Source organism: Caenorhabditis remanei, chromosome III (assembly GCF_010183535.1).
Source record: "Caenorhabditis remanei strain PX506 chromosome III, whole genome shotgun sequence".
NCBI classification, from domain to species: Eukaryota; Metazoa; Nematoda; class Chromadorea; order Rhabditida; family Rhabditidae; genus Caenorhabditis; species Caenorhabditis remanei.
The window spans coordinates 5,253,200-5,276,320 of NC_071330.1; the positions used below are offsets into that span (position 1 = coordinate 5,253,200).

General features: G+C 38.6%; 6 protein-coding genes across 6 annotated transcripts; 2 read left to right on the top strand and 4 right to left on the bottom strand.

Moving 5' to 3' along the window:
- Positions 1-5: 5 nt before the first annotated feature.
- On the bottom strand, positions 6-2,729 carry GCK72_009188 (uncharacterized protein; the record flags this gene model as incomplete). Its single annotated transcript, XM_003103117.2, has 7 exons — positions 6-218; positions 441-942; positions 995-1,207; positions 1,483-1,640; positions 1,688-2,453; positions 2,513-2,596; positions 2,641-2,729. 7 exons carry the CDS (start codon positions 2,727-2,729, stop codon positions 6-8), a joined length of 2,025 nt encoding a protein of 674 aa, XP_003103165.2.
- Positions 2,730-3,256: 527 nt separating this feature from the next.
- GCK72_009189 (uncharacterized protein) lies at positions 3,257-5,768 on the bottom strand (the record flags this gene model as incomplete). The annotated part of the gene is made up of 5 exons (XM_003103111.2): positions 3,257-3,597; positions 4,138-4,336; positions 4,389-4,481; positions 4,527-4,604; positions 5,589-5,768. 5 exons carry the CDS (start codon positions 5,766-5,768, stop codon positions 3,257-3,259), a joined length of 891 nt encoding a protein of 296 aa, XP_003103159.2.
- Positions 5,769-6,013: 245 nt separating this feature from the next.
- GCK72_009190 (uncharacterized protein) lies at positions 6,014-9,045 on the top strand (the record flags this gene model as incomplete). Its single annotated transcript, XM_053727256.1, has 7 exons — positions 6,014-6,091; positions 7,016-7,153; positions 7,205-7,353; positions 7,400-7,476; positions 7,520-7,775; positions 8,392-8,635; positions 8,917-9,045. The coding sequence occupies 7 exons, from the start codon at positions 6,014-6,016 to the stop codon at positions 9,043-9,045; spliced, it is 1,071 nt and encodes a 356-aa protein (XP_053586833.1).
- Positions 9,046-9,254: 209 nt separating this feature from the next.
- GCK72_009191 (uncharacterized protein) lies at positions 9,255-11,333 on the top strand (the record flags this gene model as incomplete). The annotated part of the gene is made up of 4 exons (XM_003103198.2): positions 9,255-9,292; positions 9,417-9,545; positions 10,261-10,587; positions 11,231-11,333. The coding sequence occupies 4 exons, from the start codon at positions 9,255-9,257 to the stop codon at positions 11,331-11,333; spliced, it is 597 nt and encodes a 198-aa protein (XP_003103246.2).
- Positions 11,334-18,420: 7,087 nt separating this feature from the next.
- Positions 18,421-19,147, bottom strand: GCK72_009192 (uncharacterized protein; the record flags this gene model as incomplete). Its single annotated transcript, XM_003103186.2, has 3 exons — positions 18,421-18,605; positions 18,665-18,875; positions 18,929-19,147. The coding sequence occupies 3 exons, from the start codon at positions 19,145-19,147 to the stop codon at positions 18,421-18,423; spliced, it is 615 nt and encodes a 204-aa protein (XP_003103234.1).
- Positions 19,148-21,821: 2,674 nt separating this feature from the next.
- GCK72_009193 (uncharacterized protein) lies at positions 21,822-23,036 on the bottom strand (the record flags this gene model as incomplete). The annotated part of the gene is made up of 3 exons (XM_003103192.2): positions 21,822-21,923; positions 22,033-22,194; positions 22,968-23,036. The coding sequence occupies 3 exons, from the start codon at positions 23,034-23,036 to the stop codon at positions 21,822-21,824; spliced, it is 333 nt and encodes a 110-aa protein (XP_003103240.2).
- Between the last annotated feature and the right edge of the window lie 85 nt (positions 23,037-23,121).

Genomic DNA, 23,121 nt, shown 5'->3' on the forward strand with positions numbered 1-23,121 from the left:
AAAAATCAGAAATTCTTCTTCTTGATAATGATTTCATCTTTATCTAATTTGAACTCCAAAACTTTGTTCGTCTCGTCAGGAATCTTGAAGCGGTAGAGAAGAACGGATGTATATTTGGTGTCTACTTTTTCACAGAACGATTCTAGGTACTCAGAGCAGTTTTCGAGTCCCAATAATTCGACAGTACATGACTCGAATTCGGTAGACGTGGAGAATAACTGCAATGATGAAATCGATAAATTGACATTTATAACATTCGAAAATAATCATTTGTCTACTGAAAATAACTAACATTTTTCAGAACCATCAAGAAATCCTTGCCGACATCATCGAAAATCAGGAAACGTTTGAATGAGAAATTCCAACGGGAAATGATTGAAAGGGAATAGAAAGAGTTCCTCCGCTTGCTTCCATTGCTCCAGATTCGCGATTTCTCTGACTCGTTCCGATTCTTTCGATGCCCAAAAGTCCCTGTCTTCGCCACTTCCGTAAATTGAAATACCCTCAAGCACTTTCGGTCTGAGACAGGGGAGACCCGATAGAAGACATTCAGGGGACTCCGAATAGACTGACACTCTTTTGACGTATTGTTTGTGATTCTGATGTTTCAGAAGGCTCTCCAATCGATTCATTATATCATTGGAGTCACTGAAGACTTTCAGATCAAAGAATTCCAACCGCAATTTTGGATTTTTCAGTGCAATCGACAAATCATTCAAAGCGATTTTCACATAATCTTCGCTTCTGATAATGAAAGATCTCTTGAAAATGTAACCATATCCTTTCTTCTCATCCAGATTCTCGCTTGCATACACAACTTTTTTGTCGTTATGCGCACAAAAGATAAACGAATCTTCCAGATAGATTTCGATCGATTTGTATGCAATTTTCTGTTCATCGACTAGAGAATGCAGGTTTTTCGACACTTTTCGGAGAGTCAATCTGAAATTTCGAATAATTTTAGTTTGTTCCGAGCGGTTTTTCGGTTACTTACTGCTCTTTGAGATCACATTTCTCAATGATTTTCCCAATTGCGTCGGTGGGCAAATTGGAGAATTCGAGGGCAGACATATTCGGTCCAATATTGTGTTCCAGATCGAACTCTCCGCGAGAAAATCGATGATACCAAATGTCGAATTCCTTGAGTGTGATTGCTTCGTATCCCATCACTTCACAGAAACTTTTGTAAGTTTCGAAAACTGGTTTTCTGCGGAAAAATTCGAAAAGTAAGCACGATCGCAGGATTTTGGGGGAGGTGAGTTGGTTCATGAATTCTGGAATTTCGCTTTTCTTGAATAATAAAGAAGATAAACATGTAAACTCGAGAGAAAATAAAGTGGTGCGCTAAGGACGCATAAGAATGAGAAAAATGAACAATTCTAATCAACATTTCATAACAGTAGCAATAAAAAAAGCATAAATTAAAAAATTTTCTTCGAAATTATCATTTTCCGCTGATTATAGTCTAATTTAAACTCCAACATTTTGTTTGAATCGTCAGGAATCTTGTAGTTTAAAATGAGAACGGATGGATCTCCCGAGTCGAGTTTTTCACAGAACGATTCGAGATATTCAGAGCAGATTTGGAAATTGGGTGAAGTGAGAGTGCATAACTCGAAATTAGTTGATTCGGAGAATATCTGGAATGCAGGAATTTAGTGATGGACTGTCTATAACAACTGCCAACCTCTCTCAAATGAATCAATCTTTTCCGATCAAGATTACAATCCGTGAAATGGAATCGTTTGAAATGAATGAGATCTTCATCATAGAAGTAATCCCAGTTATATTTCAAATGCAACTCCTCCGCCTCTTTCCATTGCTTGAACTTGATAACTTCGTAGATGTCATTCTTCAAGGACCAAGCTCTCCAATAATTGGATTTTGCTCTTTTATAAGCTTCGCTTGGTTCCACCCCAGGCGCCGGGTCAGTGGGCATTTCGACGTTCAACTCATCACGTTTCAGATCAAAATCTGGCATTACGATGGATTTCAGGTATCCTGGTACAAGATGTTGGAGAATGTATTCGACATGATTGATTTTCGGGTGGAAACTATCGATTTGAAGCTTTTGAACATTAACTCTCCAAATTGACTCGATAGCGTCATGAAGGTCCATGACAAACTCGCTCAACTTCTCGATTTTCGTGTTCTCCCTCATTCTATTGCTAGGCTCTTTGCACTCAATTTTGAGAATATCCAATCGAAGTTTCGGATTTCTCATCGGAAATTTCCAATCACGAAGCGCCAATCCTTCATAGTTCTTATCAATTACTCTGATGACGTCATCACCAACGCATTTGATATTTTCTTTCTTCGAGTACACAACTAAATGGTCATCAAAGCGACACTTAATGTGATCCGAATGCCAAATCATTTCAATCGATTTCAGGGAGGATCTCATGGAATCAACGATAGATTTGAGGTCACGAGACACTTTTCGGACGGTCAATCTGTGATTTTTGGAATTTTTATTAAAATTTTGTTAAAAATACTGCATTATTTCACTCACTGGTCTTTATAACTCGTTTTTTCCAATACTTTCTCAATGACACAAGTCGGCAGCTGACAGAAATCGCGGGTTTTTGGTTCCAATCTGAAATTTATTGAACTACAAATTGTCAAAAGTTTGTCTTCTACCTGATATCGTATTCTAGATCAAACTCTCCGCGAGAAAATCGATTATACCAAATCTCGAATTCCTTGAGTGTGATTGCTTCGTATCCCATCACTTCACAGAAACTTTTGTAAGTTTCGAAAACTGGTTTTCCGCGGAAAAATTCGAAAAGTATGCATTTTCGCAAGGATTTGGGAGAGGTTAGTTGGTCCATGAGTTCTAAAAAGAGAAGGAAAAATGATGAAAACCAAAAAAATGGACTGAAAATATAGTTTTCAGCAATTGAAACGCTTTGAGAAAATATGAAAAATCAACAGTTTTCATTTTATTTCAAGAAAAAACAACAATTTTAACAACAACAAAATAATAATTCTCCGACTTTTTTTCGAATTAAAAATGCGAAAAAAAAGTGCGCGGCGAGTTGCGTAAAACCCTGCCCGAGATTGCTGAAAAGGGGCGGTACTTAAATTCTAAGGCGGCATCTGTCGTGGGCTCAAAAAAGGTGTCAAGAAATGAAAAAAAAAGTGATTTCGCTTGAAAAAAACGAAAAAACAAACGAATAATAGAGATCTTCATAAAAAAATATGACAAAAATGCGTTATTTTCAGTTAAAAATCATTATTTAAAAAATGTTAGAATTCATATCGTGGCTTTTCTTGACTTCTTCGGTTTCTCAATTTCCACTGATTCTTCCTCTTCAATTTTCTCAATTTTCACCTCCTTCTCCACCTCGATTTTCAGTTTTTTTGGTTTTTCACTCGGCCCCGCCTCCTCATCCGATTCCTCCTTTTTCATTTTCTTATCTGTCGAACTGGGACAAGTGAATCGACAAAGACACGTGGAACATTTCGGTCTCAATGGCTGACAGAGCATTTGACCGAATCCCACTAAAAGATGGTTAATCGGTTGCCATTCAGATTTTGGGAGCAAAATTTCAAGGGCTTTTCGCGTTTTCTCAGGAGTGTCCGTTTTGATCCAGCCTGAAAAAGAAATTCAAACTTGTTCAATTTTTAAGATTCTGTTACTTCTGAAAATGCTGAGCAACTTTCATCATTGGAGCATATGCTAAAAATCGCTCTAAACACTCTAAATTCACGTTTTCCCTACTCTCTGAGCCTTCGTGGAAGAGTTATACCACGCGAGTTTGTTCCACCGTGTAGTCCTCTCGGACAAAATTATTTTTCAATTCCTCGTTTCCTCGCTTTTTTCTACAAAATTTCGTGTTTTTTTCGATTTATATCGTAAAAAAAGAAAAAAAAACCTGAGATTTTGTTGAAAAAAGCGAGGAAACAAGGAATTGAAAAATAATTTTGTCCGAGAGGACTACACGGTGGAAAAACTCTTCCACGAATTCTTTTTTTGAGCCGTTAAAACGGGAATTTAGAGCGTTTAAAGCAATTTTTGGCTTATGCTCCAATAAAGAAAGTTGCTCAGAATTTTCTGAAGTATCAGAATCTGAAATAAAAAATATGACATCAGTCCTCCTTTAATTTTTCTAATTTCCTGAATTCCCCCTGTACCTAATCGATTCGAAATCCTATGAACATGCGTATCCACAGCGATTCCTTCACACTTATTCCACGCGATTTGCATCACTAAATTCGCCATTTTCGGTCCGACACCTGGAAGAGAGCACAGGCCGTCTAGTGAATCCGGGATGTCTCCAGAATACTTATCGACGAGAATTTTCGCAGTTTGCTGGAGATACACTGCTTTTCGCTGAAAAAAAAAACATGATTTCTCTGAAAATTATCCCAAAAAAAAATAAAACCTTATAAAACCCGACTGGACACAAAATTCGCTCTAAATCTGGTACGGGAAACTCCAGAATCTTTTCAATCGATAATCCATGATCTTTAAGTCTCTAAAAAGCTGAAAATTATCTGGAAAAGACTCGAAGAGTGCCCACTTTCATAGCAGCCGCGTTGACTTCATCTCGGGTTTGACTGGAGAGCATCAGGGCGACGAGCACTTGAAATCGGTGGACCTGGAAAAGATATCAGGATGGGAGGACACACAGAAAATCTCCCTTTTCCGAATGTCCAATTTGCTGACGATTTTCAACAAAAACGCGCTGGAGGCACGCCAGATAACCAATTTTCGAGATTTCTTAAAAATGTCTTTTTTTCTCTGATTGTGAGCCTCTCGATTTCGCACACAATTTTCTTCGATTTCGGTAGAGCGCGGTTGTAAAAAGCCTGTCGTGCTAATATCAGCAGGTCACACGCTTGTTACAACTGCGCTCTATCGAAATTGAAGAAAATTGTGTGCAAAATTGAGAGACTCACAATCAGATAAAAAGAGACATTTTTCAAAGGCACTTCGGTGGAGCGTAGTTGTAAGAACTGTGCCGAGCTAATATCATTTTTTTTAGAAAATTTGTTGTCTGGCGTGCCTCAGACGAGTTTTGTTGGGCGAAAATGAGCAAATTGGACATTCGGAAAAGGGAGGCATACAGATAGACGATGAATACAAAAATCTGGATATCCAGAATTTTCAGACAGACCAAAATTTGGTTATCCGGGGATTCAGATCAACAAAATAATGAATTTCCATAGGTTTTTCGCAAGAAAAATAAGATTTTTATGTACTTTTTAATATACTGGCGCGCCTTTGACGCGTTTTTCTAATTAAAGACATCTGGACAGACATATCCTCGAACGGATCGGTGAAACTTTTCAAAATTCAATTAAATACACTGTCTGGCGCGCCTTTGGCGCTTTTGTAAGCTCGATTTTGGGATATCCGGACTTTCTCAAAAGCCGTTTTCATTCAAAATTGACAACAATTCGTTTCAGAACAGACTGGCGCGCCTTCGGCGCGGTTTTCAAATCGAAACATTTGCAAAAACGGACATCTGGACAGACTTAGCCACAAACGAATCGGTGAAATTCAAAAATAAAATAGACCACTGGCGCGCGTTTTGCGCGTTTTTCAGTTTGGAATGGGACATCCGGATAAGCAGACACACCTCCGGCTTGGCCAACGGATCCGCCAACTTGTGACATCCCATCGTATCCACCGGCGCCATCATATCCTTCCTCATCTTCTGAATCCAATCGACGTCACGTCTCCATTTCACAACTACAGTATCCTCGAGATCCGCAGCTACAGTAACCGCCGTGGATGATGACGTCACGAGGCGTTTCATCGTTGCTTTTGTTTGTGTTTGCTGGAATGTTTTTCATCATAAGAGGAAAAGAGAATCAGGAGATTTTCAGATTTTTTTCTGAAAAAAACTTTTTTTTTTCAATTGTGAAAGATCAAAATGATAAGATAGAGAGCCGGAGCAGCACCCCCTCATTGTGTCATATTTTGCTCCCTCTCTCTCCGATTTTTCTGGAATTTTCTGAAACTAGAATGAAACCCCACATTGTTCTGCTCGTTTTGCTTGTTATGAGTGCTTTTGGATACCGACTAATGGATCCAGTCTCAAAGTATATCATAGAGGCGAAACGACGGGAGGGAATGCAGGTTAGTGGGTACTGTAGTTTTAAGTTTGTTCCACGTCTTATGGAGAGAGGACTACTGTAGCCAGATTCGGTGAAAATCGGACAGCCGGTTTACATCATACAGTACCACTCAAAAGGTTATCAACTTTGGTAGTTTTCAGTGGAAAATTACCAACATTGGCAGTGTATTTCGGTGTCACCTGAATGTCCGATACACTTTATTTTGTAAGGATTAGAGTGAATAAAAGTAGCACATCATTTTTGTAGTTTATGATTTTTTTTGTAGGGACACTACCATGAAAGTTACAGGTTGTCAAAGTGAAAAGCTTCAAAATTTCGCCAATACTGAAATTAGTTGGTTTCAGGGAGGACTGACTTTGACAACCTGCAAGTGTCATGGTAGTGTCCCTACAAAAAAAGGTTAACTACAAAAATTATGTGCTATTTTTGCTCTGTCCAACCCATACAAAATTGAGTTTATCGGACAATCAGGTGACACCGAAATATACTGTCAAAATTGATCATTTTCCATTGAAAAACAGCCAAAGTTGATTTTTTGAGCGGTACTGTAACTCCTTTTGAAAAGAAAATAGGCCCTAATGAGCCGAGCATAACTGTCAGGCCCATCCTCTCAATGTCTTGTACCACAGAGACTCTTGAGTTTTGAGACTTTTTGAAAGAACCATGTTGTAGAGGGCTACGAGAGTTATGACAGTGTCCGTCGGAAGAACGATTTCTGAAAGTTCCGCCAATGACTGGCAACCATTAAACGTCTACGCGTCACAGCGGTAGGAATAGTCACTCTTTAAAGCAACTTCCCTTCTAACTGTCTATAACTCATAGACTTTGGTTCAAATTAAAAATTTTCGAGACCACAGCTTCAACAGTGAAAATTAGGTCTCTTGTGAATTAGCTCTGACAAAAATCCCAGAATCCGGTTTTCCAGGCCGACAATAAAACTGAACTCCGCCACCAATTACACGAAATGGTGAAGGAAGCATTTCAAGATGCAATCGAAGAAGAGAACGGAATCGACTACTATGCTAGAGGATGGGCGGAGTCGAATTACTCGGTGAGTATGTCGGTGAGCCGTTTGGGTTACTGTAATCTAGATCATCCTGTGTCTCTATTCCAGGCAACATTTCTCGGTAACCGTATTTCTGGAAACGAGGTGTCTCAATTCTGTGGTCGGCTAGCTACCAACCAATTCTTTCATGTACCGGATGCATATCGAGACGGTGTATGGTTCAACCCATCAAAGCCGATTCCTATTCCAGTTTTGAAGTAAGTAATGCTGAAAGTGGGCGTGGTCTCTATCAATCTTTTTCAGTGTAACATTCCACATACCAACTCGATGGTTTCGAAATATTGCTGAAAGATCCCCACTGATCTATATTTGCTATGAAGGTAACACTTTGAGGATTACTGTAGGCTCTGACCCTTACTCCAGGCGACTCATTCCTCAAATTACTACCATTCGAAACGAAGCCCACCGACTGGACGGAAGATGGGCGGTACCATAAAACGGTGCTTTTCAACTCGTATAATGAGAGATGTCGGATAAGAGAAGTGATGATCAAACTGGATGATTATTGGAATAATCGATATTTGCTTCCGAGAAAACTGAGTGGTTTGGTGACGGTCTACTCGGATTCGATTCTTCCGAGGGTGGTGTTCGACAAGGAGTGTGATATGGATAAGGGAACGTAAGTAGTCAGATTCTGAGCAGATTAGGGGAGTGGTCTGGAGTCCGGACTACTGTAATCGCAGAACAATAAAGCTAAAAATACTTGCAAACCGGGCCGGCTTTTAACTCGCTTAAAACTCAATATTATTGGCTGAAAAATATACCAAAATGTAGATCACGGCGAGTTCTATGTCTGGGGCCGGATGGCGGGTCGTTACTGTGTCGCGGGCCGGGAAAAAGGGCCAAAAAAGCCATTCTAGTCCGGCTCGCGGCACATTTACGATCCGCCATCTGGCCCGTAGTAGGTCACAAACATAAAACTCGCTGAGATCTACATTTTGGTATATTTTTCAGATCATAAAACTGAGTTTGGAGCAAGTTATGAGCCGGCCCGGTTTGCAAGTATGCTAAAAACCTTCCAAGTTCCAAAAATAGGTCTAGACGATCCATAATTTCATGCATGGGCTTAGATTTTTGGGTGGTCTAACAGGAGCTGGGATTTGGGTCTATTCAGTTGTTTAGATCTCAATCTACACCTGGTTAGCGTCCTAGATTGTATCTAGCATAGTGACATCTAGGTAGCTCACATTCTGGAATTACAGCTAGACCGTTTTCCGAGATATCTAACTTTCCAGCGACCAACCCTGCTGCCTGTGGAAGTTCTTCTTCAATGACTCCGATGGCACCACAAAAGTGTTTCACCGTTGTTTTGGAAGTATCCCCATTGAAGCACTCAAGAATGCTCAAGTACCTGATGCATTGTCGGATGTACTGGTATCTGGTGGATTCACGAGAAGATTCTTGAATGCACCGACTAGAGTATGTCGGGGAATCGAGTTCAGACCGTTTGTCATGAAGCAACCAGATGGGAAGATCAAGGTGAGGAGGAAGAAGTCTTACTCAAAACTTCTGCTCCAACGCGTTTCGAAATCAGAAGTTTCGAAACTACACAGCAGCGAACGTCGACGAATAGATAGGAATTTTTCCAAGCCGCGTTGCGTGCGCGTCGCGGTTCAAACCAAGTTCGCCTCTAAAATACGACTCATAAACGTAAAAATCCTTGGCACTGTGCCAAGTTTTTTTTGGCACAGTGCCAACTGTTGTGTGGCAGAGCGCATTTTCCGCGAACTGAAAAAGTCCGGAAGCTCAAGAAATTTCAGATAGATTCTGGATCTCAAAAGCCAATCTCGGTTCTCAAAATCGACATTTCAGGCAACCCTCAGAAATTGATGACGTCATCTATTCTGAATCTCCATTTTTCAGAAACTCGAAAAAGTGGACGCCATTAAGTGTGCTGCCTTCTACTGATACTACAATTGCTCATTTTTTCTATATAATTTGATCTCTCTTCACTTTTTTTTCAAATAAATTTTATATTTTTCTCTCAAAACGTGACATTTTACAAATGAAAGATCACGTGACGTTTAAAAAAAGATTCATTCGAAAATCAAAAATCTCTTTTATTTCTACTAATCAACTAATCAACTAACTACTAACTATGCATCTTCGCTCTCTGGTAAGAGTACGACTAACCAAGTGAGTTACAATTTCGCTAAGCAGCGACTCAGAAGATACAACAGTCATGGTCGCTGGGCTCGAACCATTTTCGAAAATAATTCCGTACCGCCCATATCTCCTACAGTATCCCCTCAATTTCCAGATATTTCCCAAGTGACCGTTACGTCAAAAACCGGTGTAATGGGGCCGACGGTCTTCTGATCGACATGGAGAGGAGGGAGGGACGAGTGGATGATTATAAGCTTGCGAGTTTTATGAAACTTCGCGATAGGTGAGTGTCTATAGACATCCGGACAGACAGACAGGCAGACATCCGGAAATCTCACATACAGAGAGAAAGAAGACGCTGCCCCATAAACGAAGACATCTGGGCAAGCCCCCGGGAGCATCAATTCCGCCGAGCAACTATCTGGCGCACCTGAGACGCGTTTGTTTGCCATTTGGATAGGCTGATTGAAAACCAGACTTGCTTTGAAGCTGGAGCACCTTTGGCGCGATCTGTCACAGATTGGACGTTGAGGGACTTTCAACAAGTCTGGCGCGCCGTCAGCGCGTTTCTCAAAGCTCCAATAAAAACGAAGATATCCGGGCAAACCTCCGGAAGCCTGCAGAGAGCAATTATCTGGCGCGCCTGAAACGCGTTTCTTGTACATTTGGATGCTTCGTGATAGGTGATCCTATCGACATCCGGATAGACAGACAGACTGACATCCGAAAATCTCAAGCATAGAGAGACAGAATTAGCTGTCGTGCCTTTGGCGCGAGGGACTTTCAACAACTCTGGCGCACCTTCGGCGCGTTTCACAGAAGCCCCATAAACGAAGACATCTGGCAAGCCCCCGCACGGAAGCATCAATTACGCCGAGCAACTATCTGGCGCGCCTGCGACGCGTTTCTTGTACATTTGGATAAACTGAGGCTTGCTCTGAATGCTAAGATGTAGTGCAATCTGAGCTGGGCATCTGGACACACAGAACGACTTCCAGCAAACTCGCTCTACCGAAACTGCTCGTCGACCCTGTCAACCACGCCCACAACTCATGGATCCCCCGTCTGATCGCCGACAAATCGATAGCCGGAATCGCGATGAGAAATCTAAATTCAGAAGACGTCGAGTCGTGGGACAATACGGTATTCACGATGATTTGGGATACGAAAGAGCGAAGAATCACTCATTCGATCATCAGTTATCATCGGATTAATGATGGAGATATCCACTGGAATAGTAGTATTCGGACGGCTGTTCAGGGATCGTTGGATCATGATATTCAACCATTGGCCGCCAGGATTTTGAGGTTTAGAGATATGGACAGGTGAGTGAATACTTGTCAAGGCCTTTGATTTTTTTTTGGCAAAAAAAAATCAATAAAAAACTCGAAAATTAGTCAAAATCCTATATAAGCTTGAGTTTTTTAAGCCTATTTTCGCCTTTTTTTTCTTAAAATTCTGAAAAAATCAAATTTTTGCGTTTTGTCGTCAGATCTGGTGCATTCGGTGTTTGCGGAATTCGACGAGCGGAATTCGAAATTTTGGTTGAATTTCAAGGTTTTCAAAGTAAATATAGGTTTTGTGACATAAAATCGGTAAAATTCAATCAAAATTTCAAATTCCCGCTCACCAAGTTCCGCAAACACCGAATGCACCATATCTGACGACAAAATGCAGAAAATTTCGATTTTTCGGGAGATTTCGAGCGTTATCCGAAATTAGCCGATTTTCGAATTATTTTTCTCATAACAATTCTGAAAAAATCAAGTCGAAAATTAGACCTTTTTTGCAATTTCTTTTTTTGATTTCGAAAAAATCCAAAATTTCGGGACGTTTCGAAATTTGTGACGTTTCGCAACTATGCCGCGTTCGTGGTTTCAAAACTAATCATTTCGTAACCACGACCGTTTCGAAACGTCCCAGTTTCAAAATGTCGGTTTTTTCTCAAATTTCCCTTAAAATTTTCAGCGCGACCCAAGAATTCGAAATACTCCGTCAGATAGGATTCACTGGAGCCGTTATTCGCAATCCGAATCTCATTGAAATGACCAATAAAGTTTTTGAGAAATAAATAATTTCAACTTTTATCAATTTAAAAAAATGAATAGAAATCTGTATAAAATTTTTAAATATGAATACTAAAAAAAAATTCCCGCCAAAAAAACCTTTTAAAATCCTAAAATGTACAATACAAAAAAGTGATTACAGGATAAAAAAGTGGGTAATTTTTTGAAAAGTTACAGTAAAAATTAAAAAAACATTTAAAGTTATAAAATTATAAAAAATGCGAAAATCGAGGGACAATTGTACAGTAACGGGGGATCAATATAACGGGCACAGCCCTGAATTTAGACAAAAAAGAGGCGTGGCCTAAAATGGGCGGAGCCTCAGGAGCAGTGAGTGATTAGAACAGGGGGCGGGGGCTAAATGGGCGGAGTCTATAAATTGAACAAGCAAATCAAAAAAAATTTCAATCGGGGCGAAAATGAGAAAATTGGGAAAAAGGGGGCGGAGCCTCCTAAATGGTGAAAAGTATGTGCAAAGTAGAGGGGAGAAAATGGAATTTTTGAGATTTATGGGTGAAAAATGATGGAATTTTTGGATTTTTGGTTGTAAAATTAGCTTTTTACTGAAATTAACGTCTTCTGAAGGCTTCCAGATACTTTTGAAGTTCAGAAAAAGTAAATTTCCATTTGAACGTCGTGATATGAATTTCAAGTCTTCTGAAGTTTTGGACATTCGAAAACTTGAAATTCTGATTCTGAAGATTCTGAGACTCCAGATTTCGTCTTCAGAAGACGTCTAGACCATCTGAATTGATTCTGACGCCTTCAGAAGCTCCGGAAGCCAAAATTTTGAATATTCAGAAGACGTCAAATGGTTTATTTCTGTACTTGACGTCTTCTGAAGGTTTTAGACACTTTTAATGTTTAGAAGACGTAAATTTTCCTATATTAGAAGACGTCGTGATATGATTTTCGAGTTTTTGGAGTTTCAAACATTCGAAAATATGAAATTCTGATTCTGAAGATTCTGAGACTTCAGAAGACGTCAAAAATTCCGGAATTCCGCTCCAGAAGACCCATCTAAACAGAACCATCTAAATTGATTCGGACGTCTTCTAAACTGATTCTAAGCTATTCTGACGCCTTCAGAAGCTCCAGAAGCCAAAAATTCGGATTTTGAATATTCAGAAGACGTAGAGCTCGTTCTGAAGTCTCCATATCATGATTTCACTGCCAGAATCTTCTAGAAGACGTCAGAATCTCGATAGAAACTGATTTCAATGATAAAAAATTGTCTAAGAATCAGGGAACTTAATCCCAACCTTAAAAACCGCAAAGATTGATTCAGACTATCGAAAAAAGAGTCTTTGGAAAAAAGTGGTGGCCGAGTGGTTAAGGTTCCAAAGTATCAGGGTTCAATCCCCACGGTGGCGAAACTTTTTTGTTTCTGGAATAATAAATAGTTTTTCGAGTACGGAGAATCGAATTTCCACCATTTTTCACCCAAAATTTCAAAACTCCCGCGTATTTTCAGTCGAAAAATCAATCCAGCGTGATAACATCGTATCCATCATCGAGAATCTCCTCTTTCACTTCTTTCTTAACCTCTTTCAGCGTCGTCGTTTCAGCCGTTTCTTGAATCTCGGCGAGTCTCGTCAATTCATCGATTTCTTGTTTGATCTCTCGATCCGTTTGCACTTCACTCAGTGTCATTTTCAACAAAGATTTACATGCATTCCAGTGTTTTTTGAGCATATGAGCACGGAATGTCTTTCGGGATACCAAGTTTATACGACAGAATGGACACTCCTCTTTCGATGCTGAAATTAAATGAAATTGAGTGAAAACGCGTCGAAGGCGCACCAGTTGTTTGATTTTTGATATTTTGTAGGTTTGGTTACAAAAGAAAGCGTCAGAGGCACGCCAGACAGTCGTTTCCAGTAATTTCACATGCTTAAACGCGTCAAAAGTGCCCCCAGATGTCCGTTGGTATGTCTGTGCATCCGGATATCCCAAAAAGTTTGAAAACGCGTCAAAGGCGCGCCAGACCTTGATTTGTTGTACTTATGTGTGTCCAAGTAAAAAATATCCCAAAACGCGTCAAAGGCACGCCCGTTTCTGAATTTTGAGCATGTCTATACGTGATTTCAGGTTCCCAGATGCCCCGAGGTTTATCTGTGTGTCATAATCTCTCCGAAAAACTTGCGAAAACTTTTTTTTCCGAAAACCTCGAACCAAAAAAATCGAAAAATTCAAGAAAATTGTCTGAAAAAATGAGTTTTTCGAAAGCAAACGTCGAGAATTTATATGAAAACTGTAAGTATTTCAAGGATAGACCCCCAGAAACATGTTTTTGAATACAAAATTAGAAAAATTTCAGGAAAAATCAAAAAATTACTTTTTTCGTAACTTAATTTTTGACACTTTCAGGTGAAATTTTCAAAAGGCAGAAACGCGTCAAAGGCGCGCCAGATGACAGTAATTAAAGATTTTTGTACTTTCTGTGTTCGATATGTCCGGAAGTTTCTAACTTTTGAAAAATTCGAGAACGCGTCAAAGGCACGCCAGTTTTTATAAATCTATACTTTAAAAGCGTCAGAGGCACGCCAGATCTTTCAAAACCAACTCACCATCGACTTTATACTGTAGCTCATCGATTTTATCACTCAATTCGTTGAGATCGATGTGTGAATTGTAGTGATAAGTGAGATTTTCTTGAGTAGCGAATGCAGATGGACACTCGTTACATTTGTAACATAGAGGCAGTTTTCGGAGTGGTTTAGTCAAATGTTTCTCTTGTTCGTGAGTCATTGTCTCTTTTACGGCTGAAATAATTAAATGTCTGTCTGTGTGTCTGTGTTTGTCCTCTTACTTTTGAACTGTTTCGTACAGAATCGACACTCCATCACAGCGTGTTTCGAAGTGCAATTACGGTAGTGACTTGCGAGATGTTCTTCCAGATCCAAAGCGAATCGATAGCATATTGGACATGCGTGATGCTTACGAATCTCTTCAAGACGCCATCCACATTTGTTGCAGTCCGCATTGATATCGTTGTCAAAGTGCTGGAAAATGAATTTTGAGCTAGTAGGTTATTTTTGAATTCCACTTCAGAAGACGTCTGGACCATCTGAATTGATTCTGACGTCTTCTCGGTGGCTACAAAAATGACCAAAACTTTTAAAAGAGATTCTTGGCTATTCTGACGCCTTCCGATGCTTCAGAAGTCAAAAATTCGTATTTTGAATATTCAGATAACGTAGATCTCGTTCTAACGTCTCCATATCCTGATTTCACTGCCAGAAACTTCCAGAAGACGTCAGAATCTCAATAGAAACCGATTTCAATGATTCTTATAATTTCGTGGTTCTCTTTGCACAAATAAACCTACAATTCCAAAATTTGAGCTCAATAATTATCAAATAATCGAAAACGAGAGAAAAACCGGGAAAAAATGACAAAAAGTTTCTTATCTCTCTAACTCGTTCCTGTCAAGTTGTCATATTATTCTGGGCACTGTCAATCAGTTTATCAGCAAAAATCTGCATTTGAGTGGTGTAAATTCACTAGTTTCGTTCCAAATCTGATTACCTCATTTGGGAAGGTTATGAAGTCAGTTTGGAGTTATGAGGCGCGGCATATATCATTGGAAAGCTGAGAAAACGCTGATTCCAAATATATATTCTGTTTTTGCCCTCAAGGACTGGTATTCGAGAAAAAAAACAAGGTTAAAGTTCAGAAAAATAGAGAATTATTACCTTTTTTAACACGCGAAACATTATTTGAAATCAAAAAAAATTCGCATGTTAAAAAGGTAAAAATTCTCTATTTTCCTAGTTTTGACCTTGTTTTTCTCGAATACCAAGCCTCGAGGGCAAAAACTAAATATATATTTGAAACCAGCGTTTTCTCAGATTTCTTATGATATAGATAACGTCTCATAACTCCAAACTGACTTCATAACCTTCCCTAGTGAGTTAATGAGATTTGGATCGAAATTTGTGATTTTACCGCGCTCAAATGCAGATGTTGCTGATAATTCTGCTGATAACCGGCTGATAAAATCTGATTGACAGCGCTCAGAATAATATGGCAACTTAACAACTTGACAGGAACGGTTTAGAAAGATAAGAAACTTTTTTGTCATTTTTTCCCGGTTTCTCTTTCGTTTTCGATTATTCGATAATTATTGAGCTCAAATTTTGGGGAAATTTTGGGATTCAGAAGAAAGAGCGCGAAATTATAAGAATCATTGAAATCAGTTTCTATCGAGACTCTGACGTCTTCTGGAAGATTCTGGCAGTGAAAGCATAATATGGAGACGTTAGAACGAGCGTTACGTCTTGCGAATATTCAAAATCTTAACTTTTGGCTTCTGAAGCATCTGAAGGTGTCAGAATAGCCTAGTATCCGTTTAGAGAGTTTTGGTCATTTCCGTAGCCACCCAGAATACGTCAGAATCTATTTCAGACGTCTTCTGGAGCGGAATTCCGGGAGAAGACGTCAAATACAGAAAAAAAAAGCCATTTGACATCTTCTGAATATTCAAAATTTTGTTTTTTTTTGGCTTCTGGAGCTTCTGAAGGTGTCAGAATCAATTCAGATGGTCCAGACGTCTTCCGAAGAGGAAATCTGGAGTCTCAGAATCTTCAGAACGTCTTCTGAATCCATTTAAAACACAAATTTACCTCTTTTAAACGTTAAAAGTGTCAGAAAGCCTCCAGAAGACGTCAAATTCAGAAAACAAGGGATTTGACGTCTTCTGAAGCGAAATTTACAACCAAAAATAATAAATTTTAGTCATTTTTCACTCATAAATTTCAATTTTTCCTTAAAAAAACACTTTTTCATTAGAATTTCCCGATTTTTTGCAATTTTTTTTGCTGAAAAGTGTCCGTACCTCCTCATAAATATGTCTATGGCAATCCATATGATCATTCAGTTCTTTTCCACAAGAACACGTGGATTCCTTCACAAGAATTCCAACAATTTCACAATCGGATGAGTTTTCCGAAAGTCTTCTGATTACTTCTGGATTCTTCTTCATTCTCTCCACTCCTTTCTCAATTTTCTCCACTATATTCTTCAATTTGCTCATCATTTTCTCAGTTTGTTTATCGGGTTTCGCTTCATTAAATGAAATTTCTTTTTTCTTTTTATAAATATATCTTTTCTTCTTTTTCTTCGGTAGATTTCTCTCTCGACGCAATAAATTATCCTCTTCAATTCTCATCTGAATTTCATGATATGATTCGATGGCATCATCTGAATCCATGTCTTCTGAGACATCTGAATCTCCAGATTCCTCTTCCTCTGATGAAGATATTCGACGTTTCTGGGATACTTCTTTTGAAGTCTGCAAGAAAAATGGATGTCTGGAAGTCAGATTTTTTGAATTATAGCTAGAAATTATCCCTTTTTTTAAATAATTTCTGAGTATTTTCGACTAAACTTCTCGGATTTTCAGCTATTTTGGACGATTTTGAGCTAACACTATTGAAATGCCGCGATTTTTGTGATTTGTGAAGAAAAAACGAGCATTTACATTAAAAAATAGTGAAAATGAAATTTTTGGCAGAAAAACGACCAAAAAACTCATTCTTTTAGATGGAGATGCTCAAAATCAATCATTTTACGACGAATTAAAGCATTTTTCGGCCGAAAAACAGTTTTTACTAGACGGAGCATAAACATTACAAAAATGAGTATTTTCAGTCGAAAATCGTGAAAAAAAGAGTTTTCCGGCTGAAAAACGTGCAGAAAACTCATTTATTTTAGAAGGAAATGCTCAAAATTTCTGTTTCTATTTCTGTCTGTCCGGATGTCCAGATTTCCACTATTTTCAGTAAATTTTTTGATGATTTTTCGCATTTTCAACGGATTTTTCTTGTTTTATCGCCATTTTCCGTCCAATTTTCCACACTTCCGCCTAAAAATCGGCCAAAATCTCATTTTTAGATGGGAATGCTATTGATAAAAGAACTTGAGCGATTTCCATCAGTTTACAACAAATAATTAAAGAAATGTCATTTTTCGGTAAAGTTTTCTTCGAAATTCGAAAGTTTTTTTTTCTGAAGCAATAGTTCAGCAGAAAATTGATCATATTTAACATTAAAAGACGGAAAAATCCTGTTTTCTATTTCGGTTTAGCATTTTATACATTTTTTATATTAAAAAAAGCAAATCCAGGAAGAATTTTTCTAAAAATCATTAATTTTCTCCTCGCAAAACTTACGCGAAATTCGTCCGGTATTTTCTGTATATCCATCGACAAAGCGTTCGTAACGACACTCGAAAATAAATCTTCGTACTTTTTGTTGGTTTCGATCACCGCCGGTGGGAGATAATCCTTCTGAAACTCAACAAAAACGATTTTTTGGTTAAAAATCGGTAATTTATCGATTTTTAACATTAAAAAAAAATAATTACCCTTAAATAGTTCTTATACGAATACTCTGGCGTCGGTTTGTCTTTCAGTCTGCAAACAAAATTTTTTATTTAAAAAATAATTAAAAAGGAAAATACCTAAATGATCTTCTTACTGGTGAATCTGGTGCTTCTTCTGTCATTCCTTAACCTGAAAAAATATCACTTTTATTTGTTAAAATTCCAATAATTCAATTTTAAAATCGCGGGTTCTTCCAACAGAAAAAATGTTGGCTATGTGCCAAATCATCGGGTGGTCTAAGATGTTTTTAGGCCGCGGCCAACACTCAGAAGTCAAAATTTGTGGAAAATTATAGAAAAATGAGAAAAATTGCGAGAAAACTCGATAGTTTCAGTAGAAAAATCATTATTTATTTATTTATTGGTTTGTCCGAGAGGAGTACACAGACTTTTCGCTCTGAAACCCCAAAACAAAATTTTGGTATGCGCCTTTAAAGTTACGGTTGGAGGGAATATTTAATTTTTGAACTTTCTCCCGTTTTTTCCGACTTTTTAAAAGCTTTTTCAAAGACTTTCTACAAGAAAAATGCGTTAAACAGAGAGAAAATCAATAAAATTAATCTTGTATGCGGGTCGACAATAAGAAAGACCGAACGGGTTTCGTTTGCGCAGACTGCTGTGTTTATACAGATGTTTGTGTGGGAAAATCAGATAAAAGGAATTTATTCGAATAGAAAATAATATTATGAGGTGATAATTACTTAATTACTTAGTCTTGATATTTTTCAATTGTCTATTCTTTTGCTCCGCCTTTTTGCTCATTGACTGGTATAGGAAATTGACGATTGTGAAGAAGAAGGCGGCGAAGACCAGGGAGAACATAAAATTCTTGTTTCTGATGTCAATTGGGACTCTTCCAGAGACAAATAGCACATTGATGAAGACTAGTGCTGAAAAACAGGTCTTGTTGAAAGTGCGCTCCACTGAATCATTGCAAACGCGCTCTAACCTTCACAAGTGAATCCAATTGGGTACAACACCTTGAAGGCGTTGTAACGAAGCCATGTCAACGGTTTATTGGGTGTCTTGAGGCAGTTGGTCATGTAGTAGGGCCCACGGCAGAGCTCACTGATCAAGTAGACTGCTACAAGGGTGAATGCGACATACTTCCAGCCAACCATGTAAGTGGCGGCGTAGAGGGTGAAGAGCCGACCGGAGACCTGAAATTGTTGGATAGTGTGAAAGTGCGCTCTATCGAATGAACCCATCTCACCTGAACAAAAACTGCATACGGGTTCGACCGGGTTAGGAAGAACGAAAATGGTATGTCGAGGTACTGTATAGCGGTGATTGCTCCCAAATAGAATGCCATCTCTCTGTACTCGAATCCGGATGTCCACTCGGAATGGAAGAGATGATAGAGTCCGGCGGCATGAAGGACGAAAAGGGCCATAGTGTAGATGAAGAGGACCATGTCTTTTAAGGCACCCATTTTGGGGAATGAGGCTGGAAAAAAAGAGGGATTGAGAGGGGAAGGACATTTGGACATGAGGAGAAACAGATACACAGACAGACAAATCTAGGAAGTATTTACTGTCAGACATATGGAAAGAAGGGTTCAAATACATAGGTACAAATCGGAACCGCCGAAATCCCATCCACTTAAAAACCGGGCCGGTGCGTACCTCGCTTCAAGATAAATATTATGAGTTGAAAAATATACGAAAATGTAGATTTCGGAGAGCTCTATGACTGAGACCTACTACAGGCCGATTGGCGGATCGTTAATGTGCCGCGGACCAGGAAAAGTACCAAATAAGGTAAAAATTATCAAAAAAACCATTATAGCTCAGTACGCTGTGCAGTAGCGACTAGCCATCCGGGCCGTAGTAGGTCACAGACATAGAACTCACTTAGACTAACATTTTGGTATATTTTTCAGCCAATAATATTGAGTTTTAAGCGAGTTACGCGTCGGCCCGGTGTCGGTGCATACACAATCTCTGTATCCAATTGAGTCGCTGCGCAGTGAATATGCCAGATTTATATCAAGCTCAGTTTTCGTTCATCTCCGTTTCATTGTGCTCGAAAACTGACAGCCTTTGTAAGTAGACAATAGTACATAGCTGGAAGAGAAAACACGAGCTTTCAAAAAGAAAGACATCCGGACATCTGGATGTACAGACTGTCGAAGTATTTCATACAAAAAGAAAGCATCCTGAGACTGACCAGAGATGAATGAAAAACGGAGGGAAGTCTTGTTTATTTGTTCGGAAAACCACGTGTTGTTTGGATTCTTTCGTTGGATTTCACGCAATTTTCACCTCATTTTTCAGGTTTTTTTGGTCTGAAACTACTGTCTTACTGTACATCTTCACAGCTTCTACGAACCCATAAAAAAATGTTTGTTCTTTTTTGAATTCAAATATAAAAAAAAGAAGAGAAAGAGAAGGAGAAATGACATTGAAAGAGGCAATGGTCATTGAGATTTGAATTCTGATACAGGGAGAGACGCAGGCGCGAAGAGAGTGAGAGAGTGAGAGGATGGAGAGAGAGAGAGAAAGAAGAAAAGAGGTCATGTCTCTTGGCAAGTTGCCTAGAGAGGGAAAAAGGCTCTATTGTACAGGAGATGGAAGAGTTGTAATGAGGATGGAAAACTGACAAGTGCAGAGATTATAAGAAGAATGAAACTTCAAAAAGGCAGAACAATAAGAAGGTGACAAACAAGAGAAGACTATATCTAACTGGACAAAGATACTACACATAAGAGAAAAGATACTACACATAAGAGGAAGGATACTACACATAAAGTTTTAAAATTGTGTAGACTATTCCGTTGCAAATTTTCTGCTGATTCACTTTTGTGTGATCTTTCAGTTCTACCGTAGAAACCATACTTGCAAGCCGGGCCAAAACGGGCCGACCCGGGCCGGCGTGTAACTTTCTTCAAACTCAATATTATGAGCTGAAAAATAGAACTCGTCGAGATCTGCATTTTGGTATATGTCACTGATGTAATACGGGCCGGATGGCTATTCGTTAATGTGCCGCGGACCCGGCTAGAATGGCTTTTTTGGCTATTTTCGAGTTTTTCGGCACTTTTTCCCGGCCCGCGGCACATTAACGAATAGCCATCCGGCCCGTATAATTTCAGTGACATAGAACTCGTCGAGATCTACATTTTGGTATATTTTTCAGCTCATAATATTGCGTTTGAAGCGAGTTACGAGCCGGCCCGGTTCGCAATGTATTGTAAAAACTGTTCGAAAAAAAACGCATCTACTACCATTTTTTTGAGCAGAACTTCTACTGGCCTTTGAGTTATTAAACTTATCCCACCAAAATCCATACTTTATAAACTTGAAGAATATTTTTGTCAGTTAACAATTTTTTGATAGATCCTGTGAGAACCGAGATATACCGCTTCAAAAGGACACCGCTGGATGCACATTTATTATAGGTTTTACGGTAAATTTAGTATTTTCAGAAGCCCATAAATTGACTCTGTAGATGTTCGGCGAAATTTGTAGATTCCCCCATACTGCAAATTTGGAAATTTCCAGTAAAAAGTAGTTCTATACAATTTTTTCATATAAAACTTTGTTAGTACCTGTTTTCAGTCTTGACTTTTTCTAACATCTTGAATTTTGTACCAGAATTTCACGAAAACGCGTCCCGGGCAAACTTGAATTTAGGTAATACTAAATTTAAAGATGATTTCCTATCAGTCCGGAAAAAAAATCAAAATCTGGAAGTTCTGATGTTTGGAAATGACGAAGTTTGAAGAGCTCAGGAAATGTTTATTCGAATCTTTAAAAAAAGAAAATAAGAGAAGAATTGTCATCATCACAAAAAAAGGAAAAATAGTATCCGGTGGGAAAAAGAGAGGACATCAGAGTTACTAATTGGAAAGTGAGGGGCATTATGGAAAGATAATGAAAAATGAAGAAAAATGAGTTTACATGCAAAATTTATATGACTAGAAAGCTGAAATCATGAGGATTCCGTAACTGTTTTCAGAGTTTATCTGTCACCTGAATAAGGCGAGTTGCAAAGTTTTAAAGGATTTGACCTCTTTGATAGTGGACGAAACTTGTTAAGAATTTCAGAATCCTTATGGTTTTTAGCTATCTATTCATGTAAATTTTGTACTAAGAAAATATGATTTACAACAATGGAAGAGGAGTATCGTTGGTTGCTGGTTGCGGGAAGTAGAAGACGTCTCTGGCGGCAGATGGATTATGGATACGGACGCAGGCAGTGAAGTACTGAAATAATATGTATAAGTACTAGGAATAGTATTATCCAACAGTATATCATTATTTGGGAGAAGATTAAAAACTTCAAAACTTTATGAAAAAGTAACCTCCAACTTACCGCTGGAATGATGATATTCAGCGAAGTGAACGGGATGCCGATATTGTTCATTCTTGGGAGCAACTCATCGATCATGACCACTGTCCATTGGGGAACTTTTGTGACGTGTCCGTGGTTACGGTAGGTGGTCTCGACGTAGTTGGCAATACACAGGATCAGGTCCTGGAACATGGTGTTTTAGGTGAGAAGAGATACTGGAGTGAAACATTTCAGTCATAAACTATTGGTACAGTACAGCTCAAAAGTGTTATCAACTTTGGCTGTTTTCAGTTGAAAGTTACCAAGCTTGACAGCGCATTTCGGTGTCACCTGATTGTCCGACAAATTTTAAATTTTATGGGTTGGACAGAGCAAAAATAGCACATCATTTTTGTAGTTGACCATTTTTTTGTAGGGACACTACTTTGAAAGTTATAGGGCATCAAAAAATGGTCATTTTCCACTGAAAACAGCCAAAATTTATGACCTTTTGAGCGGTATTGTATGTCCGGCGTACTCTGGAAAGGATGTCAGACTGCTAAGGTGTCACAACAAATAATCTCAAAAAGTCATTCTAGACCGGTCGTGAGTACAATTAGCTCAACTTATACCGGGTTGCAGACGGTCATGATGTTTTTCGAAAAAAAGGAAACTTGTCAAATTTCGCCCTAATTCAAGAAAAGGTATCTATTATTTAACCAAATTTTTAAAATTAAATAAAAATGTTACATCAAAAGATCAATTTTTTGATGCATAACTAGCTTTTGATTGAACTTTGAAGTATAGTCAAAAATTCGACATACTCGCAAAAAAATTCAAAAAAAAAATTTCCAAAAATTTCCAAAAATTTTTGAAAAAATGTCTGAATTTCAAACCCCATTTGGGGTTGTTGTAAACTTTTATTATTCTAGCAATCTGCTTCCATGACAGACTTGAATTCTGTATTGTAAACTCACTCTGCACTCCATCAACACTTGGTTACGAGCATTTTGAATCTGTGCAAACGGGAAGTAGTAGGTGGTCATGTTGGCTGGAAAAATATACAAGTATTGTTAGATAATAAATTCTGAACGGAATTAAGAGAAGATATGTTCTGAAATTGGTCAACAG